The sequence below is a fragment of the Diadema setosum genome, chromosome 14 (assembly GCF_964275005.1).
Source record: "Diadema setosum chromosome 14, eeDiaSeto1, whole genome shotgun sequence".
Classification (NCBI taxonomy): domain Eukaryota; kingdom Metazoa; phylum Echinodermata; class Echinoidea; order Diadematoida; family Diadematidae; genus Diadema; species Diadema setosum.
The window spans coordinates 34,914,334-34,926,095 of record NC_092698.1 but is presented as its reverse complement, the minus strand read 5'-3'; the positions used below and the strand labels follow the sequence as shown (position 1 = coordinate 34,926,095).

The window sequence follows — 11,762 nt, the reverse complement described above, 5'->3', positions numbered from 1 at the left end:
ATGACAAGTTTGTCACAAATGTGTTGAATGTTCACCTTCCTTGACCTAGGTTTAATTGGATGAATAGGAGAGCATGTATCTAGGGATTTAAGGACTTTAACTTGACTTTGACCCATTCATACATTTAGGCATTGAGTAATTTTCAAGGTACAGGTGTGGAGAAAAAGTGCAATTTCTGAATTGAATAGTAAAACATAATGCCTCCGGCACCACTTCGTGGCGGAGGCATAAAAAATTTCACTGCAACACATCTTCTAAGACAGAGAGAATGATCCTCAACCCTCGAAAAGCAATCTCATTTCTGGCCTCTAGATGTGAGAAGGCACAAAAATTTTCTTTGCTGGTCATAGTCACAGGATCAAGATGATGACCTACAGTTCCCACATCACACCACAGCAGATAACTTTATATTGATATTTAATAGTTATCTTCACATATGGCTGACATCCCTCACATTTTCCATTTCAAAAATCCCTTTCACAAATGTCTCTCCAATGAGGTATTTAACTGACTACATTTTACATCAATCGCTGGATTTGTGAATGTGGAGGATCTGACTTTTACTATCAAAGACTTGAATTGTAGCAGCAAAGTGAGAATTGTCTGTTTCAGAAGCATATATGGCTTTCAATATCTCCCCCCCCCCCACCCATTCACTTCGCTCCAACTTCGATTTCTCAGTTCTGAAGGAAAATGGCATATCATGCAGTCCCCCCTTGAAAAAATTAAATAAGAATAAAATCAGCTTGAGACATACACGTGGTTACACAAAGGGTTACATCACACCACAAGAATCACTGCAACATTGGATGACGGCAAATACCCCTAGCTGTTGAGTCTTCTTTTATCTGACAAATAGATCTCAGGGTAAACACACAATGAGTGGGAAATCATTCAGCTATTGTTTCGCAAGACTAATATACCTACCTGGTAGTTTCAATAGTGGTTATCAGGTAAGGAGCTCCTATCTTAAGCCTGTTTTCTGATGAATCCCTGTGTTTTTTCTTTAAAGCAACAATGAAACATGCCAAAGCTTGCTTAACCCATATCCGCCGATCTACAGGATATCCCATAGTTCGCGGAAACTCTGCGAGCGCCGATCTATGGGATAAGCCGTAGCAGAAATGGCTTAGACGATGATGTCATTTATATAGCTTATTATAGCCTGTGAACTCTGACCTGATATCCCACAGTCCTTTGCATCACTTACTGTTACCAATATTTTAATTTGGCATTGTATTCACTTTGGAAGTTTACAGCAGGCTGCTGACAGAATAGGTCTACATCTAGTCTGCAGAGCACAGATCTTTGAGTTATTATTTGATATTTCTAAGTATTTGTAAGCATTATACCCTATGAGTTATAAACCATTTGAAAGCTTACATTATGAAAATTTCATAATTGATAATTGTTTTCCTGCATAAACACTATGAATAGTTTTCATTAGTCATTTTTTTTTGTATAAGCATTATCAAATTCATAAATGTGGAATTCATACATAAATATTTATATCATATGACATTACATAATTCATCATATGAAGCCGATTTACATCTTATATTAAAGACCATTACTTTCTCTTTCAGTTGAGATACAGTTTTCCATAGTTTTCTTGTCATAAGTGTTGGTGACATCACCTTGAATTTGAGATGACACAGTTTAGTGAATGTATGTGAAATAGCCTCAGGCAGCAACAGCCTTTAGACTGCATTATGCGACCGGTGGATATGGGCTAACTCACTGTCAAAATATGTACAAAAGTTGTAAGATGCACAATTTGCAATGGACATCAATTCGTCGGGTGAGAATGATAAGGGCGTTAAGTTGCCACTAAACCCATAGCGTTCAAGACAACTTAACGCCCTCTCATTCTCAACCGATGAATTGATGTACAGTCAGCACTACAACCCTCATTCTTTGTTCAACAATATATTTTTCTATTTTGTGTGATAACCCTGTTCTCTGCAGTATCTCTATCTCTTTTCCCATTCCTACTTGCTTACAGACTAACAGGACGGAATTTGACAGTTCTTTTCCAACTTTAATTGACTTGATGCATCGCTTGATCTACAGAGTTGGCATGACAGACACAGATGTAACACATTTGAAATAATACTGTATACGCGATATATTTAGCGAGTCTAATTTTTAGCGAATCGGGACTTCCTGACAATTTTCGAGTGGTGAAAATTCGTGATTGTGGAGAACAGCACTGTAGAACAGAGAAATGTATGAGTGTACATCACACTCATGTCTGGATCACAGTTAAAATTTTCGCCTGCATGTTTTTAAATTTACGAATAGCATTGGACTCACGAAATTTGCCAGAAATAAAAACCTAAAAAGCAAAATATTTGACATATAGCCAGGAGTCATGCAGCTTCAAATTCATGCAATCTTGTCATGGTTCATTCATAAGTCATCAGTGAATATCATTTGATCACGACTGGCCCCACTCAGTAAATGTAACTTGCAATCCAGGTTTCTTTCTGACACGTACAGCATGCTGAATGTCACCTAGTACAAATCTATTGCAAATAATGCTATCAATTCAGATTATACCACTAACAGAGTCTCTCATTCCCTCCTAACTTTGGGTTGGGTTGATTCTGGCTTAATCCCTCTCTCTCTCTCTCCCCCTCCCTCCTCTTATTTTCCCTCCCTCTCTCTCTCTCTCTCTCTCACCCTCCCTCTCCCTTTATCTTACTGTCTACCAGTATCTACTTCTTCTTCTTTTTTTTCTCTCTCTCTCTTTCTCTCCATGGATCTCTCATTTTCTCTCTCCCTAACTCCCATATTTAAAGCCTCACTATGTAATATTTACTCTATGACCTGGTAGTATTTCAAAGGTCAGAAACTCACCAGGCATGTTGGGCAGGGCCCAGCCCTCTACAGCTTTGGGAGGGACAGCAATCACCCTTTCAGCCGACCAGCTTCCCTCCTGGAGTGGTGGAACAATTAACATCACACTTTATACATTAAAGTGATGGTATAGAATTGGTTGAGGTGAGGATTCAGCCTTTAACTTTTGGGAGATACTTAGAAATCGCTTCATGAAATGTTAAAGAGCATACAATTCTAAGGGGACTTCAAAGTTTATTTGATGAAAATCAGTCTTGAAATGGCTGAGATATCCCCCAAAAGACAACAGCAACAAAGTAACACAAAGCGATACTAATAAAAGGTGGGTCCCAACTTTTATTAGGATCACTTATTTTTTTTGGATATCTCTGCTATTTCAAAATTAATTTTCATCAAACAAACTTTGAATTCCTTTTAAAATAATATGCTTTTCCATATTTCATAAGAGGTTTCTTATTATCTACAAAAAAAAAAACCATCATCAAAAAACGTTGGAAAACTGAAGCCCCATCTCAACCGAAATTATACCATCCCTTTAAAAGAAATATTCACCCTCAAGCTTACATCTGATTTTATCCCAGACTAGTTGTTTGAAATCTCTGGATTAACTGCTACATTCTTACATTTGAAGAAATATACATCAATCAGATCTGATTTCACAGACTAGCAGTGCGATATTCTGGATTTACTGCCATTCTTACTTTAAAAGAAATATACATAAATCAGATCTTATTCCACAGACTAGCTGCATGAAATTCTGGATTAACTGCCATATTCATACATCAAAGGAGATATACATCCCTCAGGACTGATTTCATACTAAATCACATGAATATGAAATATTCATATGATTTTGAAAAAACAACAACACAACAATGAACCTTGGCTCTTCATGAAACTCATTCCCACACGTCATTCCCTTTCATTACTAAAGCACCAGTTTCGGATATATTTCCCTGTATAACTCTACACATTCATAGATTTCATTTTTGACTTGTGACACAAAGTCGCAAGTAGTGAAATTTGCAATTTATAACCAAAGGAATGGAATGAAAACATACACACGATCCTTTTTTCAAGAAGCAACGTTGGTTCTTCCCCTCCCCTACCCTCACCTTTCGAGACAATATACACCAATATATCTAATATACGGGCAATATTTGGGTGAGTTTACGAATGCCAGTAAACTTGTCCAAAGTAAAGGGTAACAACCACCATGAAATTTATGGCACACACAGCAATATCTCTTACACTTCGTACCAACTCAACCGAGAACAAGGCCTTTTTTGAAATGCTTCAATCTCATTCGTTTGTTAACATGTTCAGTCAAAGAAGCTAGTCACCCTAGATTGCTAAATCTGCTGAGTTTGCATAAGAGACCATTTTGTGTTTGTGCTCATGATCCCATCCACCCACTGTTGGTTTTTCACAATCAGCGCACCGGTAATGTTGTATAAACACTTTTGTGTACACTTTTGTCACTGTTCAAATGACTTGAACTAGCACAGCCATGCTTCGTAATAAAACCCATTTCCTACCAATACAGTTGACCGACTTTGAATACGAGTCTTGATCTTTGGCACACTACTGTTTGCTCTTTCATCATCATCACACACACACGAGGTCAGAATGAAATGGATTGCTGGCAAGAATAAAGGATTCTGATTGAGTTTGCCCTTCATCTACCCTAAATCCCTTCAAAATTTGTTTATGACTGTTATCTACGTTCAGCACAATTAAAAAATCACAGAGCTAACAGCACGTTCTGTATCAACCATATATCTTAACAGCCAGGAGGGACAGACATTGGATTGGATTAAAACCTCTTCTAAAGCAGTATGCTTGGTTCATAGGGGGGAAAAAAAGAAGACCAAGATAAGTCATGGTGTCTGTTTCTATTTTTGGTCATTAATTAATTTTCATGATTTCTATTTAAAGTTAAATTGTTTCAATATGATTTTTCCTAATTCAGTGCATCTTTATACCACTAATTCATTTTGTTCATTACTAAAATAAATCAAGTAAATAAAACGGTAACTAACATTACATGATTTCATGTTTTTCTAGACGAGAAAACAGAGAGAGATCTGCAATGTTCTTCTTTCACACACAATTGCAGCAGACATTTAAGTGAAGTGGAATATTCAAGATGTTACTGTAAAACGAAGAATGATCACGTGCATTTTAATTTCACAAATTTTGCGAAATTTAAATGCACGCTAAAGATATTGTCTACACTATATGCATTGAATGTTAGAGGTAACTCATGAAAATTTCATGCTAGGAATAAGGCCGTCAGCTCCCATTTGCAAAAAATTTCATGCCGCGAAAATATCATGTTTTACAGTATATACAACAAAGGAAAAGTATTCTCCTCTATGATTACTGAAAAATCCCCCTAACAATGCCACCCATACAATGTCCTATCCCTAATTGTAACCACACCATCTTTCATTGCAATCCTACTCTGCACTGCCTATACACCTTAATCCACACTCTCAGGCATACCATCAACAATTACAGAGGCAAAATCCTTCAATGCATAAGTAAATTTATCTACTTTGCATTATCCTCAGAAAACATACACATTGCATAATAGCCTCAGTTCCATTACACATGACTTTTACAGTGCAGCTTCAGGCACAGAGGCAACTAGATGGACTGCCAAGAACAATTTTGAACAAAGTAATGATGAAAAGAGAATGATGTATCTTTCGGCAGGTTTGTTGTTTTGCATGTCTAACTGCACTTCTCACTCGAACATGGCCTGAAATGAAGAATACAAGAATGAGATAGATAATGAAAATCCTCCAGTCATATATTGTCAGTCTCAATCTCTCTTTAGAGTCGAGATATCAACCACCCTGCACAGAAGACAACAATTAGCCACTCACGGGATTCTTGAAGAAGCGATAGACGGTGGAGGCCAGTGCGCAGCCGACGAAACCCTCGGCGGCCCGCGGGTTGTGGAGGAAGCGGATCTCAAGGGGAATGCCTCCGTCATCGCCAAGGTTGATCTCCTGCAGGTGTTTGTGGGTGGTCCAGTCCCACACATGAATGCTCTTCCCATACAGACCTATTAAATCAAATCATGAACATGATAAGATCCAACTGTATGAAACATATGACAAAAACATAATACCTGTGACAGTGTCTACGATACAATATTTGAAATCAAATTTGCATGTATACTCTAGGTCTGTAAATTGTATGTATTTCATCAATGTTCTCTAGGGGCAACGTGTGTGGGTTCACATGCTTACAGGTGAAAATAGTGAATGACTTTACTTTTGTGTGCCCTGTCCCGCATATTGTCACAATATTTGCCTCTATCTATTTGTGTTATACAGCAGTGTATATGATCCTTTTGTAATGTTCTCCCTAGTTAAGTTTTATGTTTGTCATGTTAATGGTATGTATATGCTCTTTATCAGGTTGAATAGATAATAATGATAATGATGATGATGATGACGATACTACTACTGCTGCTACCACTTCTACTACTAATGATAATAATAATAATAATAATAACAATAACAATAATAAAAATAAAAGATTTAAATTCCCAGTTGTTTCTTATAGACTGAATAATTGAACACAATATCTTAGTTACCTACAGATCAAGGTTACTATAGTATTGGATTGAGCCATGAGAACTGAACTTCAGGCAGATATTTCTTTGATGGGAAAACTTGTGGCCAGAGAGTGTGTTTATGATCGAAACACATGAAAGATGACAACTTAGCAGATAAGGCACTGAACTCTTATTTAACATCCACAATCCCGGACATATATGGTACGGACATCCCTGAACAAAAGATGTTTTCTCTACAATGTCTCTCCTCATCCAAGAGTTAAACTGGGTATCTTGAAATGCAGGGGTATAACAATGATGGCAGGACCTTCTTTAAGAGCAGGGCAAACACCACAGAGGTCACTCTAGGTAAATAATGAGACCATACACAATGTATTCCTGATATCACTATGTAATGTTGTTACAACAGGAGAGGCAGTGCATATATTAACCTGTTTCCCACAGGAACCTGGTGGCCTGTGTAATAAGTCTATTGGGATTTCAGAATTCAGTATGGAATGGGTTAAATCCTCAATCCTCTACCATTTTCCAAAATGGATCTCCTATCCCAGGTCAAAAAACCAGTAGAAACCAGTAGAAACCAGTAAGCATTTTTAACTGGTCGTTACTGGTTTTAACTGGTCTCAACTGGTCTTAAATGGTTTCAACTGGTACCAGTTGAAACCAGCAAGGTAATTCCAACTTTCCAGTAACAAAATGAGCAATTCTAATTGAAACCAGTTGAAGACATACTGGTACCAGTTGATACCAGCTTAATCCTACTGGTACGAGTTTATACCAGTTGAAGTTGCACTGCTTACCAGTTGAAACCAGTAAAAGTCTACTGATGGCCAGTTGTAATACCAGTTCAAGTATCACTATACCAGTTGGTAACAGTTTCTGTCAGTTGAAGTCTTATGGTACCAGTTGATACCAGTTCAAGTGTCATTTTGTACCAGTTGATACCAGTTGAAGTCTTACTGGTACCAGTTTATCCCAGTTGAAGTTGCACTACTTACCAGTCCAGTTGGAGCCATTAAGTCTACTGTTTGCCAGTTGATACCAGTTCAAATATCATTTTGTACCAGTTGGTAACAGTTCCTGCCAGTTGAAATTTTACTGATACCAGTTGATACCAGTTCATGTCTCACTGTGTACCAAATGATATCAACTGAAAGTCTACTCTTCTGGTCTATGAGTTGATACCAGTTCAAGTCTCAATGTGTACCACGGTGCCACTTGATACCAATTGCAATCTACTGGCACAAGTTGATACCAGTTGAAGTCTCATTGTGTACCAGTTGATATCTTAAGGTAATGGCAACTGCGTCTGATGCCAGTTTGAGTCTTACCTGGAGTCTACTTTTTGAATTCGATCAGTTCATCAAACTGAATTAAAAAGTAAATTAAACTTGTTTTAAAACATCAAATTAAAAAGTAAACAAAACAAAATGATGCAAAACATTTGACATGATTGAACTTGGACTCTTAATGACTTCAACTTAATTCAACTGGAACCAATTTAGATCAGTTGACACTTAAACTGACAGACTGTATTTCGACCAGTTTGTGTGTGTGTTTGTGTGTGCGTGTTTGTGTCGGTTTGTGTGCAAATGGTTAGTTGACACAATTTGAAACCCATGTACCTGACTGCATGGACTTGCTTACCACTTCATTCTAGATTAAAACCCAGTAACTAAAACATTGAAATGTTGATACCACTTGATACCAGTTGGTTTCTATTGGTTTCTACTGGTTCTACTGCGCATGAATATTCATAAGCTATTCAAATCCTCTATGTGAAAAAGATAGAATATTGTTAAATTCATTGTTTTATGATTTCAATAAACTCTTAAATATCTGAAATGTAATTAGAAATTTACCTAATATTATTGCCGTGATATTCACAATATCCACTTGTGCCTTTGATGGGGTATTTTCATATTTTTATAATAAAAATGTAATCTACTTGGTAACCATGTCTTAAAGTATTGCAACTAGATGGCCCTATATATATGAATGAAATATCCCTTGCACTAACTAGGTCTAGGACATAGGCTAAGCCTAGATGTACTTGTAGGTATAGGCTTTAAGTCCAGCTGTAGGAGTATGATAGGGTAGCTATTAACAATGTTGTGACATATACACATGTTCTGGTATGAACCCATACATCAAATAATTCAACACTAAATTAATTTTGTCAACTGGATCCTAGTTGATTCCAGTTGATACCAGTTGATTCCAACTGGTACCAGTTGATTCCAACTGGTACCAGTTGATTCCATTTGGATGAATACCAGTTGATACCAGTTGATTCCAGGTCCCATTTTCCATATTGAAACCAGTTGCCTTAACTGGAATCAACTGGTACCAGTGCCAGTTAGCCAACTGGTTTTTCGACCTGGGATAGGAAGCATCATCACTTTTCTGATCTGTCTACCCATCACAATCAGCCCTTACACTCGCTATCACTGCCACCGTGCACATGCGAGCACACCAGATCTTACCATTGGCATAGTCAGCGGGGTCGAATCCCTTCAAGAAAGCCTTGGGGGCGCCCCACTCGGTACTGATCATGACGTTGTGGTAGGGTTGGTACCAGTAGTCATAATTGTAGCGGACACTCTCCCCGGGGAGCTCCCAGTTACCTTTGACCTTGAATGACTGTCCATCCAGAAGCAGGAAGCCACCTGAAAAGGATCGTACGGTCAGAAGTTCACATATCATCAAATATGCTACAGCTGTAGCTTTCATTCCATTTGATACCCTGAGAATTGATGCTCTCTTTCGAACAAACTCTTGAATCATGGCAGTGCAGACGTACAAACATCGAGATCAACTTTGTGCCATACAAAGACAGAGATTTGATTGTTAACAATTGCGTTTACTACTGTGTTAATTCTGAGCTCTAACTGAGAGAGAAAGAGAGAGAGAAAGAAAAAGAAAGAAAGAAAGAAAGAAAGAAAGAAAGAGGTCATATATCATTCACTTCACAGAAAATATCAGTTCATAAGAGACACCCATTATCACATTTAAAAACACATAAAAAAGTCTGTCCTCACACAGGGAATGAACAGCAGAATGGTGAGACCTATTTGTGTTATATTCAATTTATTCCAACATTTTCAGGCACAGTCTTGCCAAGAAGCAGTTCATTTTGAAAAGCAGGCTTTGATAATTTTGAAAGAAACATACTAAATTTTAACTCAACTAATTTTATTGCAACTGATTGACAACTTGCCCAACATCAACGTTAATCAGTTGCAATAAAAACATCTTGACGGAAGAATTTCATGAATTTGAATAAATCTATTTTGTGGCACATTCACAGTCCAATTAACGACTTGACGGAAGAATTTAATGAATTTGAATAAACTAATTTTGTGGCACATTCTCATTCGAATAACAATCTAAAATCCAGTGCCATGGATACTCATTTTAGGTTTTGAGATAGAGTGTCTCATTCAGGAATATGGGTTCACAAGCCAACCAGGCCACCACGTAAACCCTGTTAAACCCTGTCCCCACTGATAGGCTGTTTGCACAAGGGCTTTTCCAGTTTCAACATTGATTCAAACCACACAGGCCAATGCTTGTAAAAGCTCTTAGTCCAGATCAGCACAATAGTCTGCACAGAACAGACAAGAGGCATATAGCATACCACCTTAAATCTTTTGTGAAAACTAAAAATAAATAGAGTCCTACTGATTAACCCATTGAGGTCAAGTCCCGAGTATACTTCTATGGGAAATGCGTGTTATAGGAAAATCAGCCAGTCCTCAACCAGGTGCAGCGATACGGTGCAATTAAGTCTCCAAAAGCATATGACCTTGAAGCCTCATTTGCATAAAGTAAACAGCTTGTGTACGCAAAAACCGCTGGGGAAGTGTTGCAGGACAATCACAATATCTCGCCTCAGAAGCCATCAAATGATAAAATCTATACAGCAAATTGAAGGAGAAACTATTCTCTAACTGGCAATGTTAGTTAGTTTGGGTTTTATTGAGGATAGATCTGTGAAAATAACATCGAAACTTAGCCTCAAATAAGAAAATTTGGTCTCTAAAAAAAGTTTTAATTTTTCATATTTTTCTTCATTGCCTCAAAATGAAACTTCGGTATATGACTTGCGATAGTATGTCCATATTGTGTACCAAATATCTTTTCAGTAATATTTGTTGCACGGTTATGTCGGGAAAAAAAACGCGACCACTGTCATTTGTGACCCACATAAAATCCATAGCGTATGCGTTGTGTAGTCCGATGTATCGGTTTTCATGCTGCATGAAACAGCTGAAGCACATTGCAGGGTCCACCCTGTGGTCCAAAACCGAACCCTGTCGCTGTGCACCGAACCTGACACTGCTGATTGGCAAACAAGCGCTGACCAGTAGAGAACGCATGTGCAGAAAGATGATGTAGTTGTGTATGTCCAGTATTTTCTCTAGAATTTGATTGTCTTTTTGCTCTGATTATAACCTAACTACTAATTGCGTAAACACGAAACTTTGCAGGTAGTGAGTCTGGGGTATACAGACTAGCAATATGTTAATCAAATGCATATTCACAGTGTAGCAGAGTTGTGTCAGGAAATAATCATAACCCTTTCCCACGATTGACTCAAACAGAAAAATACAAATATCTTGAAAGATACATCAGCATTTTCGCCCAAAATTGATATGAGGAATGACATATCCATATGGTTTCAAGGGATTTGGTGGAAATAAAGGAGATACGAGGAGGTGAACTTTCAAGATTTTTTTGTCCTTCGGTCCGCACAGTGCTTCAATGACTGTTACGAATTCAAAAGCTTACACCCCTTTTCGCGGAGTTAATTGCACAGTATCGCCAAGCATGCAACAGGTTAAAATAACTATCATACTTTTTATAACAGGAATGACAAAAATGATAACAGTGACAAAAACAATGATGAAAATGATGAAGAATATTATCATAATTATTAGTAATGTCCTTATTTTAGGTAAATTTCAATTTCATTATCATCTTCATCATTTTCATGACAATAAAAGAGTTCGTTTGAACGTAAGGGAAACGCTTGAAGGGTGAGGAAAAGACAATTTACCTTTGCCCTCTCCTTTGTTCTTGTAGTCGCCAAGACAACTGATCATAATCTCCCCATTGGCCAGACAGTGGCTGGTATGGGGTGTGGTCAAGCCGGTCACTTCTCCAATGGCCTCTGGCTCAACAATCTATTAAGACACACCCCAGAACAAAACAAAACAAAAATACTAGGACGTAGTATTCTAACCACAATTTGAGGTTTCATTTGAAGCACAGTCTTGCGCACATTATATAAGATTTACCA

The 11,762-nt window shown here is 37.7% G+C and overlaps 1 protein-coding gene across 1 annotated transcript in view; it reads right to left on the bottom strand.

Annotated features, from left to right (window-relative positions):
- The window catches only part of LOC140238048 (methanethiol oxidase-like), a 31,898-nt gene that overhangs the window by 6,342 nt on the left and 13,794 nt on the right, over window positions 1–11,762 (bottom strand). Inside the window, exons 4-7 of the mRNA XM_072317971.1 lie at window positions 11,520–11,646; window positions 8,944–9,126; window positions 5,757–5,938; window positions 2,863–2,941 (exon numbers count right to left, since the gene is read on the bottom strand). Coding sequence (XP_072174072.1) covers window positions 2,863–2,941; window positions 5,757–5,938; window positions 8,944–9,126; window positions 11,520–11,646 — 571 coding nt within the window. The remainder of the gene's footprint in view (window positions 1–2,862; window positions 2,942–5,756; window positions 5,939–8,943; window positions 9,127–11,519; window positions 11,647–11,762) is intronic.